The sequence below is a fragment of the Physeter macrocephalus genome, chromosome 4 (assembly GCF_002837175.3).
Source record: "Physeter macrocephalus isolate SW-GA chromosome 4, ASM283717v5, whole genome shotgun sequence".
Classification (NCBI taxonomy): domain Eukaryota; kingdom Metazoa; phylum Chordata; class Mammalia; order Artiodactyla; family Physeteridae; genus Physeter; species Physeter macrocephalus.
In genome coordinates this window covers 8,641,752-8,667,905 of record NC_041217.1, presented here as the reverse complement: position 1 = coordinate 8,667,905, position 26,154 = coordinate 8,641,752, and the positions used below count along the sequence as shown (strand labels likewise).

Genomic DNA, 26,154 nt, shown 5'->3' with positions numbered 1-26,154 from the left:
GGCCTCTCCCGTTGCGGAGCACAGGCTCCGGACGCGCAGGCTCAGCGGCCATGGCTCACGGGCCCAGCCGCTCCGCGGCATGTGGGATCTTCTCGGACCGGGGCACGAACCCGTGTCCCCTGCATCGGCAGGCGGACTCTCAACCGCTGCGCCACCAGGGAAGCCCCTCCCCCACCTTTTAAATCAAACTTATCCTTAGCGTGTTCATCTTCATGTCCCTGTCTTGGTCCTTAATTGTATTTTTTTTTTTACTAAACACCTAAAGTTTATTTTTAATATGTGAGCTTTTATATTTTGTGTTTTTGCTACATTAAGTCTTCTCAGCCTTGATTTTAGAGAATCTTTTCCTATATTCCAGAGTCCATTGTGGGTTCCCTTAGCAAATCAGTGGTAGTTCAGTTGAAGATTTCTTTGTTCTCCTTAGTCATTCTCCCAGCAGCTCCTGTCTCCAGTTTATCCATCTCTCTGTCCATCCCACCAGCAAATTCTAAGTATTTATTGAGATTGTATTATATTCCAGATGACACTATCTAGCTGTATCCATGTATACATGTCAGATGTATCCATGAGTACTATTTCTAAAAATAATTTAAGAAAGTTTTAGAATTTTTTTCTCAGGAAGAAGAAAGATGAGAACACTATAATAAATATGTGTGTGAACTTGTATTTGTATATATCTTTCTCTGCTTTCTGTGGCTAGAAGAATCATACTTCTGGACTATATAATATTTTCTCACAATGAAATAGCTATATAAAGGAGTACAAAGTATTAGTTAAAATTTAGCATTTTAGGGGCTTCCCTGGTGGCGCAGTGGTTGGGAGTCCACCTGCTGATGCGGCGGACACAGGTTCGTGCCCCGGTCCGGGAAGATCCCACATGCCGTGGAGCGGCTGGGCCCGTGAGCCATGGCCGCTGAGCCTGCGCGTCCGGAGCCTGTGCTCCGCAATGGGAGAGGCCACGACAGTGAGAGGCCCGCGTACCGCAAAAAAAAAAATTTAGCATTTTACTGCTTTTAAAATGGAACAGATTCCAAAGATGTGTGTGGTTTCCTTTAAAAGTGGTATCTCTAAGAACTAATGTTGAATTAGAATTTTAAATTGTTGAATTTTTATTTTTTTGTGATTTAAAAAAATTAATTGTAGCACAGCACATGGCATGTAGAAGGCAGTCAATAAAAATTTATTGTATGAATAAATACTGAAAATTGAACATACAGCACTTTTTATCGTGAAATATGTTAATCTTGAACTAGGCTGATACTGCCATTATTATGCCAACAAATATTTTTGTGTCTTATAAAGTCCATTGTATATACAAATAATGAAAAGATACAAATATTCATGTTTTTATAACATGTATTCAAAATTATTGATAATACGGGCAATTTCAGAATAAAGACCTTTACATGACGCATTGCCTATAATGTTTTCTTCTGCTAATAAAAACCCAAAAAATTTTTAAAAAGAGAGAAAAAGGTAAATATTTTAGGTCTTGGTCCCCAGTAATGTCTTTGTTTTTCCTTCACAGTGGTTCAGTACATTTCCCTCTCCCAGCCCTTCCGCCAGAGTTGGATGCTCTTGTAGTACTCTGTTTTTGCATTTATTACAGCATAATCGGTTAATTCAGAAGTTATTTATTTGCTTCCTTTTCTAGATCCAAGCATCCATGAATGTGGATACTCAGTGCCTACCAATGCCCATATATCCCCTTTCCTTGTGACCACTGATTGTTGAAATGCTAAGGCTCTGTAGTGGTTTTGTGAAGCAGAGAAATAACTTAATATTATTTTAAAAGATTGCAATACATTTAAAAATTCGGCAACTAGTCATATGTAAATACAAATATTTTAGGCCTTATTTACTTTGTCGGTTTGAAAATAAGAATGTGATTTTCATAACAATATTTTGAATTTTTTTCTTTCTTACAGTTTCTCAAGCCAGACCTCCCCCAAATCAGAAGAAAGGTAAGGTTGTGCCTGTGACTCTAAACTTACTTTAAAAAAGTAAACGTGAGTAAGCTAGCTTACAAAATCAGGGCTGATTGCATGCTTGTGCAGTTATACCAAATGTTTGTGTTTGGTGTCTGTTCTGAGTAGTCAGTGCTCAAGTCATCCTGATCATTAAATATTCTGAGTATCACTGCTGACTAAAATATTTTTTAGCTCGAAAGAGTTAAAATTACAAATTTACAAACTTTTAACTTATAATTAGGAAAGTAACTATAATTCCTTTGAATAACATATTTGCTCCTTTAAAATTTTGTCCTTATAGGATCTCGAACACCCATTATCATAATTCCTGCAGCTACCACCTCTTTAATAACCATGCTTAATGCAAAGGACCTTCTACAGGACCTGAAGTAAGTAATTTGTTAAACTCTTCTTTTCATAGGACATGGAACTATTGTTGAGAATATGTTACTAATGCAGTATTTATTTTGAGAAAGCAAAAATTCAGTTTCAGTGCTACAGGCTTTACAGATAGTCTCAAATATAATTTTCAAAACAGTATATTCTTTTATATCTGAATCCTGTGGGGAAAATTATAGAAACTCTGACTAAAGTTTTAACAAAGAGGGTACTAGTGTATTAATTTTTTTTTTTTTTTTTTTTGTGGTATGCGGGCCTCCCCCTGCCGCGGCCTCTCCCGTCGCGGAGCACAGGCTCCGGACGCGCAGGCCCAGCGGCCACGGCCATCGGCAGGCGGACGCGCAACCACTGCGCCACCAGGGAAGCCCTGTATTAATTTTTAATGTGAATTATTTTGCTCCAGCTGAAGAGCTTGAAGAGGTTCTAAAACAAATTCGGGTTGTCTTCTCCTCACTTCCAAATTCTGGTTAAAGAACCAGAAAAATAATATGAACTTTAAATAATTAGATGTATATACCTCCTAGAGGGAGGAGGAGGGACCATACTTTTTTAACCTAGACATCAGTAAAAGATAGTTGAAGAAGTGAAGAGGAGATCTATATCCTGTGTTAAAATTTCCAGGTGCTTAACTTTCTCAGTAAAATGATGATTGTTAAAAAAGAAACAAAGCAACCTCACCTCCAAAAAGAAAATCATGCTGCTTCTAAATAACTTATGACTAATTAAAAATGAGTAGCAAAGTAAGTTGTAATACTTGCTGATTCCAGGTTTTACCAAATGCAGAATTGAATTTTGAGTGCCTATGACTTAAATAGCTGTATAAAAACCTGCGTAACTGGCACATACAAGTGTATTCGTATAGTATTTTTTCTTTAGTACTTTTGAGTGAAATTTTCAGTGAACCTTTTCCTGATAACAGTGTGGAAAGAAGGAATTTTTAGGTTTTATATTTTTATGTTTTATTAGGCTTTTTTTGTGAAGTTTAGTATTCCGACAGTGTTGTGGATTACTCAGATAATCTACAGTCTGCAGTTCCTCAAGTAATCTACAGTTGGATGAATATGAAATATAATTATTTTGGCCCATCTCTTTAAATGGATCTGATAATAATATAAAATACTATTTTATAATAAAGATAGCAAGTAGTGCATGGAAATCACAAACTAAATTTTAGCATCTTTCTCCTTAGCCTTACTACAGAGAAGCCAAACAATTTAACAAGACTACCTTCTTTGGATAGATCATGCCTAATTTTTCTTCTCAGTTTAAAACACTCCCTTCATTGTTTAACACCTCATTGCAGCTGACATCTCCCCTGCAGCTTGAGTCAGCTGGAGGCTTTGCTATGTAATTAATGCATAATTGAAACCTCCTCCACACAATTATAGTACTGGCTGTAACCCATAGCTCACGTTGGCATAGATTCTGTTTGGTTTCATGTAAAATTGAGGATTCTTCAGTTTTCTAGCCCTTCAATTAAATAAATGAAACAAAATAAAATAAAACCTGCCTTCACCTTTAACATTTTAAATAACAAAATTAAGGTTGTATCATGGAAGTATGAAAAAGCACATTTTACATTTATAAACATGATCTTGAGAGAAGTTTCACTGGGACCATAAGTTTATTTAAAATAAACTGATTGGATGGCACTTGTGACTCTGGCCACGCTGGTCCTCTCACAGGGCAGAGTTCCAAAGAGGAGAGATTGCACGGAGAGAGTGTTCCAGAGATAGGCAGAGGGTTCCCCTTGCATTAGTCAAATACTGTTCAGCACACGCACGTGAGGGAACCACTTAAGGCCTGGGGAAGAGCAGGCAGAACGGTTACTGGACCATAAATAGTTCATGTTCCCTGCTGCCACATGCAGCGCAGAATGAGTCAACCACTCTGGAAAACCATAGAGGAGTTCATTTTTTTCTTATTACATTGAAGGTATTATTGCACTACCTTCTGGCTTCCTTTGTTGATGATGAGAGGTCAGCTGCGGTAATCAGTCCTTTGAAGGAAATCTGCTTTATCTTGTTATTTTAAAGATCATTTTCAATTTGTTTATCTGCTGTACCTAGGTGTAGATTTCTTGTATATCCCACCTTGGGATTCAGAATTGAATCTATGGATTTGTGTTTTTCATCAGTTTGGGAAGTCTTGGCTCTTACCTCTGTAGATATTACCTGTGTGTTCCCCCTTCATCTCCCCTTTTTTCTTTCTTCTTTCTGGGATTTAAATGAGACATACTTTAGACTTTCTCATTTCATCATCCATGTCTCTTAAACAGTTCTACTTTCCATCTGTTTCTCTGTCACCTGCATTCTTGATCATTTCTATAGGTATAACTTGTAGTCTGTTTCTTTGGCCATCCCCTAGTCTGGTCATTCCATTTTAAAATTCAGATATCTTATTTTTTCTATTTTAGTGGTTCTGTTTAGTTCTTTTTCAAATCTTTGATCTCTCTCTCTTTTTTTTTAATAATTTCTTTTTCCCTGTACGTATTTATAGGCTTGTTTTACAGGTTTGGTCTTTGATAGCTGCATCACTGGAAGTCCTTACTAATCATTTTCTTTTGATTATTGTTTCATTCATTATAGCTCATTTCCTTGTGTGTTTAGTTTTTTTTGTTTTTTTTTTATTATTCATTTAATGGTTTTCATTTAGTAATTTCTGTTCATTTTCCTTGGAATTTTTTTCTTGTGGAAATTCTTTGAGTTCCAGAATGAAGATTTGCGTTTGTGTCTGCTAAGCACCTGGGAGCATAGCCAATCTAACATTGCTTTAAGTTAAATTCTCAGTTTGAGGTTTAACATCCAGAAATTATTGTTAATTCCCCCCCCCCCGCCCCAATTTCAACTTCTTTTATTTAGGAGAAAGGAACTATATATATATATTTTTTTTTTTTTAAGATTTTTTTTTTTTTTTTTTGATGTGGACCATTTTTAAAGTCTTTATTGAATTTGTTACAGTATTGCTTCTGTTTTCTGTTTTGGTTTTTTGGCCCTGAGGCATGTGGGATCTTAGCTCTCCAACCGGGGATCAAACCTGCAACCCCTGCATTGGAAGGTGAAGTCTTAACCACCACTGGACCACCAGGGAATTCCCGAAAACTATATTTTTAATCTGTGAAATATCCATAAGATTGTTCTGTTTTTCAAAATAATGTAAACTTAAAATCTGGAACTTACCTCGGTATATCAATTCATTTGCATTTTATACTGAGAAAATTATTTTACTAGAACTGTTGTTGTTTAAACAGTAGTGACTTTAATCATATCACCCATACTCCTTCACACTCATAGAATGCAAAGTGGAATAAATAAATTGCAAATATTGGATGAGTCAGTGGATATCAAAATATTTCTCCAAATCACAAATATCCATCCAATCAGTTGTGCATCATTTCTGGTTGTATTCATTAGAGCACTTTCTGTTTTAAGTATTAAAAACCAACTCAAAGTAGCCTTATCAAAAAATAATTTATTAGCTCAATATAACTAGTCCTAGCTTCTGACACAGCTGGACTCGGTGCTAAATGAAGTGATCAGGAGTTAGTCTCTCTGTCTCTTAGGCAGGTTCTCCCGCTTCAGGGGCGATGATGACCATCAGAAACTCCAGGTTACCAAAAATCCCAGGATTAAGTCTTATTTGCCTGGCTTGTATAACACATTTATTTCCAAACCAGTCACTGTGGTCAGGGTTGTTAATTCTTGCTTTAAATCCAAGTGAGGTCCAATTTACAGTTCCGCGATTTGCTTATCCTTGCACTTGTCAGGGTGTTGGTTAGGGCTGGGGTGGGCATGGGGGGCAAGAAAACGGGTGGGCCGTGGGTTTATTTCTAGTTTACGTTATTTATATTATACTGAACTTAAGCCCCAGAGTCCTGGCTTTATGAAAGAAGGAACTTCTGTTAGATTCTCTACCTTGAACAGAATATAGGCTTTGTTTCCTCTTGCAGGCGTCTAGTGAAATATAGTGTCAATAAAAGACAAAGCTTAAGTTTAATTAGTTTGCCAGTGCCTTCCGTGGATGGAAAGAAATCTGCAGTGTTATTCTAACCTCTTTGAGTTCCCTTCTTTACTCAGTCGTTGGCCCAAGAGTCCTTTACTTCTTGCTACCTAGCTCAGAGATGCCTTTAAAGTGTTCTTCATACTTTATCCCACTTTGGAAAACTTTCTGACAGTTTCTTTTAAAGTTAAACATACCCAGTGATCCAACAGTTCCACTCATAGGTATTTATATAAGAAAAGTGAAAACATACATCCACAGAAAGACTTATACCAGAGTATTTATAGTAGTTTTATTTGTAATAACTGCAATTTTGGAACCACCCAAATGTACCACAGGAGAACGTGTAAACAAATTGTGGCATATTCATACAATAGAATTTTATTCAGCAGTAAAAAAGAATTCATTGGTAGTTCACTACCGGTATACCCCTCAGCATGGATGAATATCAGAAACATTGAATTGAATGAAAGAAGCTGGGCAAAGACGAGTACAATCCTGTACGATTCTGCATATATGAATTCGTAGGACAGGCAAAACTCGTCTGTGGTGATGGAAAGCAGAATTGTATGGTTGCCTGTTGGGGGAGGAGGATGGGATTTACTGAAAGGTACAGGAGGAAACTTTTCTGATCTGTTGCACATGTTCTGTATCCTGATGGGAGTGGTGGTTACCATGTGGGAAGGGGTGTTTGCTGACGCTCCTGGGTAGACTGAGTCACCTAGCTAGCCACGTCAGCTCCATTTCAAGTGACCTTTGGTTTATAGTAAAATTTCCCTCTTACTAGCATTTGAGAAATCAAGGATTCGTGTGGTTGTTTATATAATCTTGAGGAATACTAAATGCTAGATGAAGGAATATAAATTGCGTGTCTGTGTCTGAGACTGACACACACACATACTGACTTCTGGCCTAAGTGAGCTTGAGTTCTACTTGGCATGGGAAATAAAGACCCATACTCTTCAAGCATTATGATCTGTACATGCAGAGTGGGTTTATTTCAAAAAAATAATGTTTTTGGTTTAAAACTATCATTATTTAAAAAATCATTTCAAAATACGATTTCTTTTCTTTTTAACGATTCCTGTGGAATCATTTCTGTTTTTTGAAAGGTTTGTCCCATCAGATGAAAAGAAGAAACAAGGCTGCCAACGAGAAAATGAAACTCTAATACAGAGAAGAAAAGACCAGATGCAACCAGGGGGCACTGCAATTAGTGTCACAGTTCCTTACAGAGTAGTAGACCAGCCCCTTAAACTGATGCCTCAAGATTGGTAAATTAATCTGTATTTTTCACATAGTCATTAATTTTTTGTGTAATGAATGAGTATCAAATTTTATCATGAGTTCTAGATAGAACCTATCCTTGAAACCTGTGTTAATGTCTAATTTGGTCATCAGTAATGTTAACATTCTAGTAATACCTAAGTAATATATTTTGGATGTCTAAACTTTATTTTACTTATAAGAAGAAACACAAACTTCTGGAAAACTTGGAGAGTAAAAATTCTTTCCACTTGTCCATTTATTCTGGATCAGCTTTTAGAACAAAATTTTCAAATAGACTAATGTTGTTTTAGAGGGCCTATGTTTTAGATTTTTGATTTGGAGAATTCAAATTTTTTGGTAAGAAATGATAAGTGAAAGCATTGTTACTTTTATTGTAAGGAAATAATTTAACAAAAATAGTAACATCACCCCGGTTCAGCTCTTTTATTGCATTAAAATGTCCTTTAATAAAATATTAAGCCATTGGTTTGGCCAAAAAGATCGTTCGGGCTTTTCTGTAAGATGTTACGGAAAACCCAAATGAACTTTTTGGCCAACCCAATATTTGTAATATAAAGTGCGTATAAATTCAGATACATGAATTACCTTGAATTATTTAATTAATCTAAAGCCAGAGTAAAAATACAAAGTCTTAAGTGTGCATCTGTCTGATAATAGAGAGTGTAACACATTGATGCATCAGCTGAAATTTACATTTGAACTACTCGTTAGTCTTCAGATGTTAGGAAGTCAAGCCATTGAGAATATTAGTATGTTAAAAATTTACTAAAGAATCAAGGGTTCTTGTATTAGAATTCTCCTTTAGTACCTAACAGAAATACTTTGAGTTATCTATGAAGTGTAAGATGAGAATTTCATATATCAAGTTTAAAACTTATAGGAAGTAGAAGGTTACGTCATTTATATGTTTGCAGTTATTTACAGAAAACGATAATACACACAGTGTGTACAAGTGCCATCACTGTGCTTAATGTTATACTGCTTTGTGTGTGTTAGCTTGGTCCTAGCCATTGGTGTCCTAACCTAGGGATAATATTTTCCTTACCTTTCTTCTATTCTCTGTTAATTGTCCTTTCAGGAGTTCACGGGGAATAGTATTTTTATTATCCTGCTCCCCTGCTAACCCTGTGAGACACACTAGGATCTAGGGGACCTCTGTCTAGCAAATCCTCTTTACTTTGGCAGGTACCTTGGACCTTCAACTATTGTATGGTGCAAGTTACATCATAAAATCAAGAGGCCATTTACTACTGTGCTCCATTACCAAAGATGGTTTAGGCAGTATGGAGCATATATCCCATGAAGGAGGAAATTTTTTATTTAAGATTTAATTTTAGCCTTAGAGATTTTGAGCAGGTTAAGAATTTTAAGCTGTGGTTTTTCATAGTAACTTTGATCACTGCTGTAAGTCTTCAACTTGAATAGAAGGTAACTTTGGCTTAATATTCTGTTGGATGTACAGAGTCTCCATCTAATGCAGTGATCATCAAAGTGGTGTGGTCTGTGGACCTCTGAGCATTCCCAGGACCCTTTCAGGGAGTTGTAAGGTCAAAACTGTTTCCATTGTAACACTGAGTTGGCTATCCATGTGGTTTCTTCTCGCCCGTACAGGACAATAGCATAACCAGTGCACAAGATCAGTCATTGATTTCCCTCCCTCTCTCCCACTCTGCTCTCTTCTCTGCACTCCTCCCGCCCCTCCTTCTCTCTTCTGGCTCGTGGGCTGTTCTCTGGTGTGCTTGTGCATTTCTGTAAAATAGGGGGAATAATAGTTTACCTCACAGGGTTGTTTTGAAGGCTAAATGTGTTAACGTAAGTAAACTGCTTAGACTAGCACTGGCACATAGTAAATGCTCGTAGTAAATCTAATGAGTGTTAGTTATTATTGTTGATGTTAAGATTTTGTTCCCACCTCTTTAGTTGTAGGCTTAAACTGTTTACAGCTTTTGTACTTATTATAATTTCTCAGTTTAATTAAATTTTCTGGAAGCTAATGAAATATGAGGGCCTAGAAAGAGATTTATGCTTTTTAGGAAAATGAAGTTGAATGGCTGGGAAAAACAAGTGGCTTTAGAAAAAACTTAGAGAATTTAGGGTGAGTGAAAAGAAACAGTTGTAAAACAATTGAAAAAGTTTAAAAGTTTAGGTGATTTCTGTACTCAGATTATTTTCCAGATAATCAGAAGAACTCAAAATAAGGCCTTTGAGCTTTATAAAATGGTTAGCAAATTATTATAATTTATAACATTTTTAATTAAAGTGAAATATTTAAGATACATTTGAATTTTAAATGATTTTCTTTTAAAACTAACTTTTTCAGTTAACAGATATACTACTGTTCCCTGTTGCATAAGCAAAATGGGCCCTTTAATTAACAGAAGGGGCAGAGATAAAAGGCTAAAAGGATCACGTATAGGACTGTGCATGTAATTATGTTTAAATGACTTAGGTGTAAAAAACAACGCATGGGAAATGTAGCAATCATTATGTACTCTAATGGTAACGTTATAATGAAAAGTTATGGTAATGCAGTACTGTGTTTGCCTCACAGAAGTATTGACAGGAGACTATTGCAGGAATAATGATGAGACTCTTTCCATAAGGATTATAGTAACCAAGAATATCTGAGATACTCAGCCTCCACTCTTCCCTTCCCTCTTTTCTATTTATAGGGACCGGGTTGTAGCAGTTTTTGTGCAAGGTCCTGCATGGCAGTTCAAAGGTTGGCCGTGGCTTTTGCCTGATGGATCACCAGTCGACATATTTGCTAAAAGTAAGAGTCTCTTTATTTTTACTGCTTATCTAATATAGAAATGCTTTTGCTTTCTATCCTTCCTTCCTTCCTTCCTTCCTTCCTTCCTTCCTTCCTTCCTTCTTTCCCTCCCTCCCTCCCTCCCTCCGGCATGGCTCTGCACATGTGATGTGTATACCAAAGGATTCCTGTTAAGTACCACGTATTTTAATTTTTAAGCACCTGTGAAATATTTTAAAGCCTTTTTGGAACATTAATATTTTCTGTGTACTTATATCTAAAAGTGAATTATTGCCTATCCCTCAACATTAATAAATCATTAATATTGTTGCGTGTCCCTACACTTTTATTCACTTTGTTAGCCAGTTTTTAAGTGGGTTGACTTTTGCCTGCTACTCCCACTATCTGGAGTGGTTGCTGCACGACTGGCCTTTTTCTGTTCATTTAGGTCCCAGCCAAGTAAGTACTCTGTCCTTTAGGGAGCCCTTCTCTGACCACCCAGGAAGTAGCCGTTACTTCCTCCCAGTTACTGCAGTGGTAACACTCACTGTTGCTTGACATTATCTTATTTTCATATCTGTATTGTAAGTCTTCCCTGGCTAGAATGCCAGTTCCAGGATGGGAGCAGCCTTATCTGCCTCGTGCACTCTTGTGTCATCAGCACCGAAGAGAGCAAGGCGTTGGGAAGCATTCAGTAGATACCTGTTAAATGGATAGATTTCATGGGTCTTGTGTCTTTTATTGACCATATTTTGGTATGTATTGATATACCAAAAGTAGATGAATTTACGCTTGTCTTTTTATTGGTGGGGATATTCTAATTCTCATTTAATTTGAGTACCCATTTAAGTTAGTAAACATTAGTAAAATTACTTTTTAAAAAGCATCCTCATGAAACAGCTATGTTTGTTAGAAATAACAACTTTAGTTATTATGAATGTAGATTATGCTGCTGTGAAACCCAGCTTTTTTTTTTTTTTTTTTTTTTAAATAAAGCAATTTTAGTTTTTGTTAGTGGTACCACTGTTCTTCCAGGCTGGAAACTGCCCAAGCTTGAAAGCTTTTAATCGCTTATTCTCCTGCCTTCATTCAGTTTTAAAAATGAATTCTAATATGATGGTAGCTTTTTATGTTATTTCAGAAACCTGAGTAATGCACAGGTTTGATAAATAGAAGTCAAAGATGCAGAGAGAATGGGAGTTTTAATGAAAGCAAAATGTCAGTGAACACTAATTTTGCTGTGTTTTACCTGCTTGCTTCCCTTGTTGAATAGTACTGTAATAAAAAATGATTAGACTGTCTTCAAGATATAAATGCTCTCTAAATTCATTGTTGTTTGGTTCAGATTGTTAGTCTTCAGAAATTGAGATAAGAACTTAGAGATTTTTTTGAGTTAACGATAATAATTTTCTTCCAAGAAGTACTCTTTCTCTTCAACCTTCCTTCTTTACTTATCAGCATTTACAATGAAAGTACTCTTGCCCCTTCCATCTTAAAAGGAAACAAAACCCTTTCCTCTTACCTCACCTTTTCTTCTAGCTCGCTCTCCTTTCCTTTCACAGCCAAGCCTTTGAAAGCACTGTCTCTGCTCACTCGCTTTCTGGTTGATTCTCAGGCTGCTGTAGTTGTGCTCTCTTGCTTGCCCACTAGACTCTTCCCGCCAGACTCACCAGTGACCCAAATACTGGAGACTTTTTTTTATGCGGTACACGGGCCTCTCACTGTTGTGGCCCCTCCCGGTGCGGAGCACAGGCTCCAGACGCGCAGGCTCAGCGGCAATGGCTCACGGGCCCAGCCGCTCCGCGGCATGTGGGATCTTCCCGGACCGGGGCACGAACCCGTGTCCCCTGCATCGGCAGGCGGACTCTCAACCGCTGCGCCACCAGGGAAGTCCCCAAAATATTATTTCTTATGCTTGAAATGGTTACATGCATTTGTTGATCAAGATTTTTAAATGATGATTTCTTCAAATTTTTTAGTTATCGTTCTGAAAACTTTTTCAATTAATAGTCTTCTGTATTATGTTGTCCCTTTGTCATTTGACATGCCATCATTTATCTACCGAAATACTATTTAAGAGCACCTTTCTATTTCTTTTCTTTCTTTGTTCCTGCAAAAAAGCATTGACAACATTCATGCAGTTTGCAAAAAATGAACAATTCTGAATTGTGTGAAGTATTTCGCTTTAGTGTTCATTGTTTCCCCTGGCTTCTTATAAAAAGAACTTTGTTTCCTCTATTTTTGCTGAGGCTTAAAAATTATGTCTTTTATGAGTCAGAAACACTGGACTTACTGGAATTCCTCCAGGGAATTCCCTAAACTGGCAGCTGAGTTCTTGCTGGGGCTGGTTACACCTGCACTGCCCAAAACAGAAGCCAGCAGCCACATTTGGCTGGTCCAAATTGAAATGTTCTGTCAGTGTAAAACATACACCAGATTTCAGAGACTTATACAGGACAAAAATAAAATATCTCATCAATAATTTTATTTTGATTACATGGCAAAATACATTTTAGATAAAGTAGCTTAAATAAAACCTTAAAATTAAAAAAAAAAGATGTTTTATGGTGTCTTGGTGTAAGTTTGCTTGCCACCATTGCTTCATGCTAATAACATACTTTGTATGATGAGAGAAACCTTATGTTTCCTCATTTGTGACTTAACCTTTTTGGACTCTGATACTCAGTTTTAATTTAAAAAGTTGTGTATTCTATTGGAAAAATAAATACTGTGTAAACTAAATCTATTGAAATTAGTAAAGGGGTTTATAGGCCTTTATATAAGGCTTTATTATTTATTTTTTAATTAATTAATTAATTAATTTTGGCTGCACTGGGTCTTCATTGCAGTGCGCGGGCTTCCCATTGAGGTCGCTTCTCTGTTGCGGAGCATGGGCTCTAGGTGCGCAGGCTCAGTAGTTGTGAGTCGTGGGCTCTAGAGCGCAGGCTCAGTAGTTGTGGCGCACGGGCTTAGTTGCTCCGCAGCTTTGCAGTGCGCGGGCTTCCCATTGAGGTCGCTTCTCTGTTGCGGAGCATGGGCTCTAGGTGCGCAGGCTCAGTAGTTGTGAGTCGTGGGCTCTAGAGCGCAGGCTCAGTAGTTGTGGCGCACGGGCTTAGCTGCTCCGCAGCTTGTGGGATCTTTCCGCACCAGGGCTTGAACCCCGTGTCCCCTGCATTGGCAGGTGGATTCTTAACCACTGCGTCACCAGGGAAACCCTGTATAAGGCTTTAGATAAGTCATTTTAAAACTTATAACTCATGTATTTTTAAGAATGATTTTTAAAGCAATTCTTACTGAGAACATTAGAAAAGAGAAACATGTAGTAAGCACAATAGAGAGTATTCAAATATTGACTTCATTTCATTTAAAAGTTTAAAGAAACTTAAAAAATATTTTTTACACATATAAATAATAATTATTTTGAAAGTGAGTTTTCTGAATCCATAATGGATAGCCCCTTTAATGGATAGGTTTAAATTGATTAATTTGAATTAAATTCAAAATAAATAATGTGCTCAATGAGGAGACCTTTATTTATGAAAGCAAATAATTTAGAAGTAATGTTTATGTGTTTTGGGGGGGCACAAATGGTTTATTTTGTTATTTGCATCAAGGAATTAGACCTTGATTAGTTAACCAGTACGTCTTCAAGCAGTACGGAACAAGCAATCTATAAATTAGCTACTTAAAAAAATTAACAGTCAATCATTTTCTCTTTAGAAACTCCTAATAGTAGATGATAATGGTGATAGTAATGATCATACCTTATATGTTAGAAAAAAAGTAAAAAATGGAAAGAAAAGATAAACATCTTCCATGTGCACAAGTAAAACTAAGACTCCACTGCTGATAAACTGATTGCAAATACAATAATAAACTGGTGAGGATGGTCCAGCGGGGATGATCAAGGAAGAAGATTCAGAGTCAGTGTTGATGGTCACTGTTAACGTTTGGCAGCAGACACTTGTTGGGAAGTTTAGTCCTAGAGTCTTTCATCTCCCCAGCAACCAGAGATGGCGTTTGAAAACGAAAATCAGGTCATTTCACCTCCTTGCTCCAATCTAGTGGTTTACTATCACATTCGGAATAAAATTCAGATTTCTTATCATAGCTGAATAGGTTCTGCGTAGAGGACATTGTGTACAAAAGTTGTTCTTGTTTGTAGGGCATTCCACGCTTCCTTCTGTCCAGGGGCCTTTGTATCAGCTCTTCCCTCTGCCTGAAATCCTCCTCTTCTAGATCTTTGCTGGACTCTCTTTTTATATCATGTAAATATCTACCTCCAGTTAACCTTCTCCAGAGACCTTCCAGTTGTTTCTTCCTCCTTTTTCATTTCTCACCAAGTTCCATTAGTTCTCACTTGCCAATTATCTCTTGAATCTTTCTTGTCATATGTGTATCTTCTCCCCAGTAGAGCAAATCTCTTTCTCCTCTAGATTACTATGCTGTATCATCAGTCTCTGCTATACACTCTGCAGTGAATCCCTACATCTCTTAGGTAAAAGTCCAAACTCCTGAATATGGCCTACAAGGCCGGCATTGCTCTGAACCTCTATGGTCTTAGCTTTTATTCATTCCCTATGTTATTTTTTTTTTCCCCTACCTTACTTTGCATGATGCAATTTTGTTAAATTTCTTTAGTTCCTAGACTAAACCTTCTTCTCTTTGAGCGTGTTCTTTTTGTTAACTGGATCACTTTTCTGTGTTTTGCCTAATTCTTACTCCATGATGTGCGTAAGGTACTATTCTCTTGTGTTTCTGTGATATTCTACTACCTTTATCATACTGTACGTGAGTAGTCTTTTTCTTATTCTTATCCTTCACTGGATCATATGCATTTTATTTTACCTCATTTTTTTATTTGAATCCCCAGTGGCTGGCATGTATAAGCCTCAGTAAATTTTTGTTGAATTGAATGTTTTGGGAGATACTACAGTGCTCAGCCTCTATTTCAAAGCTCACTTTGGTTATAATACAGATTTGTTTGGTGGAAGAAAGGTTGACTTTTTTTTTAAGTTTTGATTAATGTCTGTGTTTGGGTATTTTTATTCTTCTATAAAATATTTTTATAATTTTGGTTGCAGTTTGACTAAAGAGTATTATTTCTCCCGCCTGTAGTTAAAGCCTTCCATCTCAAATATGATGAAGTTCGTCTGGATCCAAACGTTCAGAAATGGGATGTAACAGTATTAGAACTCAGCTATCACAAACGTCATCTGGATAGACCAGTTTTCTTACGATTCTGGGAAACCCTGGATAGGTAATCCTGATCCTAAAATGCACTTAACTTCTGCCTTATTTTAGGAATTTTCCTGCCTCCTTATTGGATTTTAAGTTCCTTAAAGTTGTGAACCATATCCCCCAACGCCCCCTTAAAACATTGCCGAATTTGTTGTTGATCTAAAATAGATAATTAACCAATATCTTTGTTATACTGACTTGAACAAAGGGAGAAAGGGCTTATAGCTTGGTAGAAAGAGCACTAAATCTGAGTTAGAAGACCTAGATTTTAGTCTTGATTTTGTGATTCGGCTCTAAGGAACTGTGTGACTTTTCTGAACCTTGTTTTCTGTCTGGCCAGGGAACTTGGACTAAGTGAGTGATCCCTTCGTTTTCTGCCAGCACCAAAAGGTCTCTGACTCTGCACTTGAGTTATGGGTAGCTGGCTGCTCATGAAAGGAGTTCAGTTTTTGAATATATCGTAATTACTAGTATAAATTGAGTTCTTAAAGACCTTTGCAATAATATCAGTTTTATAATTGGAAATTTAACAACAGCATGTGATCACAGTACCACTGACTGAATCTGTGGTTCTCATTTCAGGTGCTCTGTAAAATCTGTAACTTTCTTGGTCTCTCACCGAATATTATGGGTTTCCTCAAAGTCATAGGTGATTGAATTAACCCGGTGGTTATAATTGATAATATATTAAAGAGAATCATTTATTATTCTAGCCAGAAGCTCTTAGATTATAGAAATTAATAAGAGGAATGTTTTTTCTGGCTTACTTCAGAAATCCTTATATTCCCAAAGGTTACAGTATCCGTTTTTTAGAAAGCAAAACATCCTGTTCCAGTGTTGATTTTAAGTTTTAAAAAATGTCAACTTATTTTTACATGTTATATTCTAAAAATTCTAGAATTCTTATAATCATTATAACCTATTATAATATTATTTTTCAGGTACATGGTAAAGCACAAATCCCACTTGAGATTCTGAATTACTTGTTTTCCCACTTTTCTGGAAATCTGGATTAAGAAGCATGGATACACCGTGATCTAGAGACTGGGACTCAAGCTTTATGAATTTATCAAGAACTTACAAATGAGGAAGGTCACAGATCGATCTTTTATAAAATCTTATTTGATGATTGATGCTTCAAAGGGGTGATGCCTGTCATATAAGCAAACTTTTTGGCTTACAACTATTTTTTTAATATTAGCCTTCTAGTCTGTAATGGAAATTGTATATTTTGATAGAATTTTTTTCTCCATTGGTTAAAGTAGCATTACTTAAAATTTGTTTCTTTAGAAAATAAATACAGGTTACAAAAGTGTGTATATGTAGAGGTTATAAGGCTCTCTAAGCCATGTTGCTTCTGATTTTTCATTGCTCTATAATTCCTTTTATTGAAAATACTGTGTTATGAATGGTATTAATTTTAGTCTCTGGAACTTCCAAAACCAAGCAAAGGGATGTGACTATTTTGAATGAATCAAAATGTCAGCCTTTATGTGTACTATATCTGTACTTTCTCTTTATTTAAAAAGGAATAATGAAAAATCAAGAACAATTCATCACCTTTGGTTGAACTGTTCGGCTTTTCAAGACTTCTTTACTTACAATGAATACATTTAATGAATGTACATTCTTCTCACTGACTTTGGTAATTTTAAAACTTAGAATGATATATTTCTATCTGTGATATCTTTCCACTTGAAAAATCTCAAAACACAGATTAAAAACCTAATAGGCTATAGTACTTTTTATTTTGGGAGCCAGAGTATGATTTGGGGGAAAGAAATGTATTAGTTCTACTGCAGTGTAACTCTGTCTTTTCTCATAAGTCCACCTTTGATTCTTTGTATGGTATAGGATTTTGAGTCTTCTGTTTCTAGGCATGTTCTTATCTTCCGTTATCTTTAAATATTGATAAACTCTCCCAGACACCAAAGAACATATTTGCTTAATTAAGTGTCTGAACAGAAACAAGTTAAAAACACTGGTATTTTTATGTGCGTATTCAATATCGTATAAAATATAAAACCTATATTTTAACTTAGTAAAATATTTTACTACTTCTGTACTTTAGACAGAGTGTTGCATCCAAGGTACAATGAATGAGCATTTTTCTTGAGTCTTGATCCATCTTTTATTACTTAAAAGCAGCTTGGAACCTTTACTCCCCTAAAGAGTTTTTGCCACTAGAATTGTTGCTGATCATTCATCTTATGTCATTTCCCACCCCAGGAATCTCTCGTAGGTTAACATATTTTATGTATACATTTAGCTCCTTCTTATGTTAAGCTGACATTACCTAGCCTCATTTTGAAATTTAATGCTATCGTAAAAATGAGAAGCACTTAATATTTATTTTTTAAGTAACCAAAAAAGTCCATGCCAATAATGAACAGAAAAAGTATTTATTCATATGGAATTCACTAGGTTCTTGAGGAAGAAAGCAGTCAGCGTTTTAAATTATTAGATTTTAGGATATTTATAAGGTTTGAACAGACTCTGCCCCCCACCCCTTTCTTCCCTTCTCTGCATCCTCTCTTCTTGAAAAGAAAACTCAAATTTGTTCACATTAGAATTTCTCAGCATATAAATCTTGTTTTCAAAATAAATTGTGTTGTATAAACTTTCTCCGTGATGAAATAGTCAAGGACTAGAATCTGTAATATTTTAATGTAAGATTACTTGTTAAGACTACTACAAGTGGACATGAACTACCTTTCTATAAAGATTTTTAGTATTTATACTTATGTATGAAATTTATAGAGTGTGGTTAAAATTGGGAACATCTACTTTAAACAGGGTTTATTTTTCTATCTTGAATTTGCCTTACGTGTATTCAGAGGCTCTGGAAATAACATTAGGAAAAGTACAAATATGCTGTTTCATGTATTTGAAAATCAAACCCTTAGTATGTACTTTTTGTCTTTTTCTTTTCCTTTTTTTTTTCTTTTTTTGACCTTCATTCCCTCATTTAGGTCCATGTAATTCATTTTATAGCCATTAATTCTAAGGAAAAAAGCTTCCAGCCCATCACTCTTCATCCTCTCATGGCTCCAGGTCCTGTAGCGGCACCTGTCACAGTGCCTTGCACACAGTAGGCATTCAGTACATATTTATGTGCACGAATGAGTGATGGATTCTCAGTGTAACTGATTTATTACAAAAAAGTACTTTGACTCTACTTGGTCTTGGAGTTTTAAAATACGGAATTGTAATTCCCTGTAGGGAATGAAGAGTCCTATGCAGATATTTTAATGGAAAGGAAGTATGCGTTAGTAAGTTTGACTTACCCATAAGTAACTGGAGAAACCCTTGTCTCCTCCCACCAGTAAAAGAAAGCACCTTTTCTTCATTCATAGGACACCTTTTCTGAGTCAGGCAAAAGCAAGAAGCTTGTGGGTTTTAGTCAGCAGCTCTCAACCGTGACTGTACGTTAGAATCATTTGGGGGCCTTTAAAAAATTCCGTTGCCTGAATCCTGTTTCTGATTTAATTTGTATGGGATGAGACCTGTTCATCAGTATTTTAACAAAGTTGTTCTTCAGGTATTTTATGTTCAGAAAGGATCGAAAATCACTGGCTCAATTTGTTACGAAAACAATGCCAGTATTAAATGTTGTGTCGTCTCCTCCTTTTTTTGTTTTTGTTTTTTTTTCTTTTGTGGCCACCTTTTGCACTAGACCATCCCCATTATTGGTGGTATTGGCCTGTAGTTCCACAAGACAAATTCAAGTCTTATTTATTTAATATACGAATATTTTGCTGTTTAATATTTAAACAATGTTTAATATATTTCCTTATAAACTAGTATTATAGTTTATGGTTTGTTTCCCATGTGTCCATATCCTTTACTAACTTTTTTTTTTAACAGCAGTGTGACAGCAGTCCATAAAGAAATAACTAATTCATAATGAGGAAAATTTCGTAATTAATTTTTAAGGTAGAAGGAAATAAAGTATTAATTTCTTATCTGCCATGCAGAATTAGACAAGTAGAATTTGCTTATGAAAGGAAAGAGGCATACTTTTTAATTGGTCTACACAGAAAAGTAAAAGTAAATTATTCATTTAAATAAGATTCATTATCTAATAAACATGAAGGAAATATTTTTCCTAAATAAAAAATTTTGTGACTCCTAATAAAATTAAAGTGATGACATTGTTCTTTTTTGGAGGGTGGGGAGGGGGTATTTAGTTGCTATATTTCTTACTACATAGCAATTTCATTTTATTGGTGTTAACAATAGGAACAGTGACGATAAGATATACATATGTGGCCAGGAATAAAGTGCCACTTTGCCAGATAACTATTATATGAGCCTTAGTTGTCAAACTAATTCGTTTATAAAATTTTTTGAGACCAACAGTTTATTTTATAGTATTACAAATGCAACCATTACAAAAGCTGGTCAAAATTAAAGGAAACGTGAAAAATAAATTTAATCACATTAGCCTTAATATTACATGACTGAACTTTTATGGTTCACTTGGATTTGATATTCAACTGATTACTCTAACCACGGTATATTAACTTTAGAAATAAAAAGGGGAGAAATGACTGAATTTGACGTAAGAATTGCATTAGAAATTTTGAAACGCCATGTCCTATATGTTCTGGCCACCTCATCGCCACGTTTGGATATATATTGACCCCAGCATGGTTTCTATATTAATATGTTGGAATAATACCTAAGGAAAAATTAAAAATGTATAATAGATGTATAAAGAATTATATTTAGTAAATGCATAATAGGTAATAACACTTTCAGGTTATTGATCTGTTTTCTATGTATTATTTTAGGTAGTGTTTATACGAGTATCTTGGGAGTTATAAATGCGTGCCATTTAAATGAGTAAAGCTAATGAAATAAAACCAGTTTTATTGCCAAAAATCAAAAAGCGGGGTGATACTATGTCAAATTTAAGTAAGTGACCTATCTCTCTGAGAATTTTGTTCGCCGTTGAATTCCATTTCTATCCACTTTAAATTTACTAAAAGCTACTTAACCTCCAAGTTTGATTAAAGTGCTTTAATATGTAATGCGGTTCATGTACGTGGTGTAGGCACTAGAAGTGATTGTCCAGCCACCAATTTTATTACTTCTCAAGCAAAGTGGTTCTTGAGTAGAGTTTAAATTTGGGCGGTGTAACCTGATAAAGCGTTGTACTCATTCTGATTTAATATCAGTGGATTTCTAAGTCTCTGGTTTAATTGTGAATAAAACATTTTATGGTACTTTCGTACTACCCCCCGCCCCGCCCCCATGCCCCACCAGAAAAATCACATTCAGCCAAGAAGCCAGAAACTGTACTGTGGGGTAGGATGTGGATGATGAAAGTCTTTACATAAAATGATCCATCAGATCTTTCAGGCATAGTATTCCTCTGTTTCAGAAATAAATACGGTATATAAGTTTTCACTTTGAAAACTACTGAGTTAAGTGCATTTATAGTCACCTTTTCTGTTAATGAGTTAAATAACATAGAGACTCGTTCTTCCTAAAGATAACAAGCTGTGTGCTGGGCTGAACTTCCAGCTTGGTTATGGCCACATTTCCTATATCCTTGTCATAGGATTAAGAGTGTATCCTGGTAATTACATTATCTTTACAGTTTGAGCATCCTGATTTTAACATTTAATAGTTTCAAAACAGACTCCCACCTAATCAAATCATTAGCAGCAGCATCGTATTGCCGGTGCCGGTAATAATGTGTGACTCTTCTGCAGCAAAATTTCTTTAATGAAGAGTTTAATGGGCCATATTCGAGCTTAATTTCCATCCAGTTCATAAGTGCCCACTAAATATGTATTGTATTCTGCTCTCTGTTCCTTTGATCATCTGCTCTTGGGTGAGCTTTCACCTAACTAAAATAGATACAGTCTGAGTTGTAAATGTTGAACTTTTTTAGGGCTTAAAGGTACTGGTATATAAAGAACAGCACATTGCCAAATAAGCCTTTTTTCTCTCATTTTCTAAAACACTTTTCCTATTATATTTGATTGTATAATGATCAGCATTTATGGTGGGTTAGAAGACTTTTCCTCTCAATTTTCTTAAATGACCATAAAAAACATTAAAAACAGCTCTGGAGAAGGCTGTGTGGTTGAGTCTGTCTCATAATTATTTGTAGATCCTTTGGCATAGAATTATTAATAGTTTATAATTCACCCTCATCTATAGAATGTTGATTTATATCACGTAACTCATGTCAGTAGGGCTGAGGCCATATGAAACAGAAGGCATCTGAGAGATTCTGTTTATCACATTTGGATATTTTACTGGGCTGTGCTTCATTTGCTACAAAAAAACCCAAATGGAAACACATTGGGTCATACAACATTCACTGTGATAAAATATGGTAATGTATACTCACAGAAGAGCTGCCGTCATGCAGTTCACAGTGTTAAAGATGTAAATGTGGTAATGGCATCGATTTTCCTTTTTAAATTTGTTAAATAATATGAACATGTTTCTCTTTAAAATGGAATAATGTGAAGGTCTGTCAAGTCAGTGTTGATGGTTGGGGAGATAAATGAGCTTGTTCGTGCTCGTTCAGTCATCTTAGCATGGTTGGGCATCGCTAATGTTTATGGTGGTTTTGATTTTAAAGAATTTGTATTCTTAGTTATGTATTTTTATTCCATAATGCACCACTGAGTACAAAAAGGAAGAATAAGGGTTACTGATGATGAAATAAAATAAATTGAGGAGCATTAATGTAGTTTAAAGCAAGTTGATGTAGGAATTTGAGGAGAAAGAAGAAATTATTTGGGAACTCCCCCCAGCAGCATTTACCTGCAGGTGTAGAGAAAGCAAATAGTTATAGATTTTTAACTTTTGATGGAAGTAGAAGCAGTCCAGGGAGTTGAAGATGCTCACAAGGTGATCATTATTGGACCAGAACATGGGATCTAAGTAAGCCCTTCAAGGATTAAATGATGGAAAGGAGGTGGTGGATCGGGGAAAGTGGCACCGACCGTGAACTGAAACCTTTAGTGAAATGAGGCTAAAAGTGAGCCTGAAAGATGAGAAGGCCGGAGGATGGGATGTGTGAAATCACGATTTCAGAGGTGTTAGAATATTGATGAGAAAAAGTCAAGACCTTGGAAGAGGCCGAGATAGAAGGAGATCTTTGAGGTAAAGAGTCAAGGATCTGTGAGGCAATGGTTATTAATGTGAGTGTTGAACTAATCTAGAATGACAACAAGAATCGGGGTGACAGGGAGGACAGCCACAGGCTAGGGACTCACGTTGATGGCGACAAGATCGTGACTAGATAGCACGAGCTTTAAAGAATCCACGCTGCAAACGAAAACCCTTGCCATTTATATCAAGAGATCAATGAAGTACATTTAGGTATCTTTTTGAGATTTAAAATAAAAAGGTATAGATCATTTCAGCACCCCCTCCAAGTTGCTTTAAAAAAATGTTATGTATTTGTCCCATTAGCACAGATTATGAGAGCTTTGATGTTCCTAAGTGCAAATTCTGCCTGTGGCCTTCCTGCCTACTCTGAATCTTACTTGTCTTCCCTCTTTGCTCCCCTGTGAGGCTAGTTCTCCTAGCTTCCTCTGGAGCCCAGCAGTCCTGAGCATGGTAAAGTCTTTGTTGGAAGACCTGAGCTCTGCCCTCTTCCGAGGTCACCCCCACCCCCTGCGGTGGTACTGGCAGCTCCCTGCTAAGGGAGAGCACTGAGATCAGTTCCCAACCTGTAGGCAGAGTGCTGGGAGAAGGAACCCCTGGGGGTACTCGTGGTTGGAAGGGGTTTTCATTCCTGAGGGGTTTTCATTGTTTTTTTTCTATGGGAGCCTCTTTATTTCCTCAGTTCGCTTTGTCATGGATTTTGGATGAGGGTTCTTCGAATGATGTCAGCTTTCTTTTCCTGCAATGAAGTGGGTTCGATGCTCATTTGAGCCTAATCTAAATCTTGCCTGAATCTGTTTTTTTCCTCGGTTTCTTTGTTAGCATGAGGTGTTACGCCTTCTCTTGATATTATTGCAAGTTTTTCCTCCTTCCTCACTTTCCCACCAAATCTTTAGTTGTTAAGTATGATCCAGCTGTGACCCTGCTTTACCTGATTGTCTCTACCCAGAAGTGACCCTACCTGTTCCTGATAGAGGAAGCAGAAGCCATGAACTTCCGGGACTGTATCTCACAAACAGGTGTGCACAATAATAAGCATTCTTTTTTTTTCTTCCCTTCTGGCAACGATGGTTTAAACGTCCTGTCACCCATCAGGGAAGCTGCCCATTCGTACGTGTTCTCCTACAACCTCCCCCAGTGTCGTGAGTTTGGCGTTCTTACTGTTTACTCCCTAGTTTGCATCTTCATCCTGTCACCTTGTACTTACCCCTTGCCACCCACGTTTAAACTTGGTTGCACCTTTCATCTTCAACGTGAAGGCGGTTCTAGGGGTATGGCTTGAAGATGTGAGAGCCTCGCTCTCAAGAGTTCCCCGGACTTGGAAAGCGGTGTGGTCCACACGGGTGGCACCAGGCAGACTCCACTCGCAAGTCCCTGTTGGGCTGCCGCGTGGCGGACTCACGTCCATGTCTTCCTGCGAGGCTGGGAGGAGGAGGTTCTTGCAAACGGAGGAGATGCGTCGGAGGAGACTGACCTCCTGCCTCTGCTCGGGGCTGGCAGCTTGCTGGCTAACCCCCCATCAGCCCACGGAAGCCCAGGTCACTGGTTTCTTTTGCTCACAGGTTTACGGCACTCAGAGTATCCCAGTTTGACATGTGCCGAAGGGTGAATGAGTTGACAAAGGAAAATAGTCTACATAAAACTTAAAAGTAGCCAGTATCTAGACAGAAGGAACACTCAGAAATGGGTAGTGGTAAAAAAAGAATTGCTGTAGAGATCAAGGACAACTTTAATTTTGAAAAAGCACGTGAGGCAATTCAATCGGTGTAAGATAAACTTTCCAGAAATTAAAACAAAAGCCTGACACATTGAAGTGTGGTAGGAAAGAGGGAAATGGCCCCTCTCGAGGACCAGATTAGTGGCCTGGAATATGTGTCGTAGTAGTTATTTATCTTTAGAAAAGCAAAACCCAAAGATATGGAGATGGTAGCAAAAATGAAAACACCTTGAAGACAAGTTTAGGATATTTAATGTGAAGAACCATAAGGGAAAAAATGGAAACAGACTCAGGAAGACACACTCACTAAATACTAGAGGAAAATTTCACTAGTTTGAAAGGGCTCTCACTATGTAGGTTCCAGGCAACTTCGGTGGGGTAAAAGACACTTGGCAGACGTTTCGGTCAAATATTTATTATCTACTTCGTGCCAGTGACAGGCATGGTTTTAGTCACAGGGAATACAGGGTGAACAAAGCACTGGGCCCATCCGTCAGTGAATGGGGTGAGATGGACGGGAATAAGTGATAGAGGAAAAAAAAAAATGAAGCAAAGTAAAGTGACTAGGCCGTGTTGGGGTAATCCTGTAGACGCAGGATTTGCTATTTTATGCAAGTGGTCAGAGGCGTCTCAGGCAAGGTAACATGGGAGCAGCATCCTGAAGGAAGCAAGGGAGTTGGCCTTGTTAATATCTGGGGAGAAACACTCCATACGGGGAACAGGAGAACCCTGCGGTAGTGTCCTGTGTGCTCTTTCAAGGGCTGGCTCGGAGGCTGCTTGGCTGGAGACGAGGCGTGGAGCACGGTCAGAGACGAGGGGGCCCGCAGCAGCAGGCAGGGCTGAGAGGGCGCTGGAGGCAGGTGGGAGGCCTTTGGCACACATGGGAGACCTGGAGGGTTTGGGGGCAGAGGAGGGACACCAGGTGAATTACGTGTTAAGAGCGTCTCTCTGCTCTTGGAGAGGAGACTGTGTACGCAGTAGGGGCAGAGGCGGGGAGACCAGATCACTGGATACTGCGGGAATTGAGATGAGAAATGACAAGGGCTTCGAGCAGTGTGGTGTCAGTGGAGGAGCGACAAGCGGTCAAATTCTGGGAATATTTTGAAAGGAGATGGATTGGGCATGGTGTGTGATAGTTATAGAGGCAACAAGTTTGCTCGCTTGTTTGGTTCTGCCTGAGTAGCTGGAAAGCACGGAGCTCCTCCTTCCTGGAACAGCACCGATTGTGTGCGGGTCCCGTCGCGGGCGGCAGCGGTTAAGCCTGGGGAATCGGGCTTAACTGGGATGTTGACTTTGGGGTGCTGGTCAGACAGGCTGGAGAAGGTGCTCAAATTCTTGAATTCCAGGGTAAAGAGAGGAATTTAGAAAGGAAAAGAAAAGAGAGGGAGAAGGGAAATCACATCTCCAGGCTTTAGAGAATGACTACAGCTAAGAATCCCTTTCCCAAATAAGATCGTTTATCTCGAGGACCCACAGAACGTTTCTCCCCAGGGTTGAGGAAAACGCAGCAAGAACTTTAAACAAAGACCCGTGTTCTGTGATAGAGAATTTGTAACGGGTGAAGTAAGTCCAGTACAGCGGTTAGTCCAATAGATGCTAAGTAAACATTATGGGTTGACTTGAAGCTTTGTAATACTTATTTAGAT

General features: G+C 37.4%; 1 protein-coding gene across 1 annotated transcript in view; it reads left to right on the top strand.

Annotated features, from left to right (window-relative positions):
* Nucleotides 1-20,545, top strand: part of CDC73 (cell division cycle 73) — a 94,171-nt gene extending 73,626 nt beyond the window's left edge. The window contains exons 12-17 of the mRNA XM_024130625.3: nt 1,929-1,964; nt 2,272-2,359; nt 7,481-7,642; nt 10,331-10,431; nt 15,529-15,670; nt 16,593-20,545. Of these exons, the coding sequence (XP_023986393.1) occupies nt 1,929-1,964; nt 2,272-2,359; nt 7,481-7,642; nt 10,331-10,431; nt 15,529-15,670; nt 16,593-16,629 (566 nt within the window). The 3' untranslated portion in view covers nt 16,630-20,545. The remainder of the gene's footprint in view (nt 1-1,928; nt 1,965-2,271; nt 2,360-7,480; nt 7,643-10,330; nt 10,432-15,528; nt 15,671-16,592) is intronic.
* Nucleotides 20,546-26,154: the final 5,609 nt, after the last annotated feature.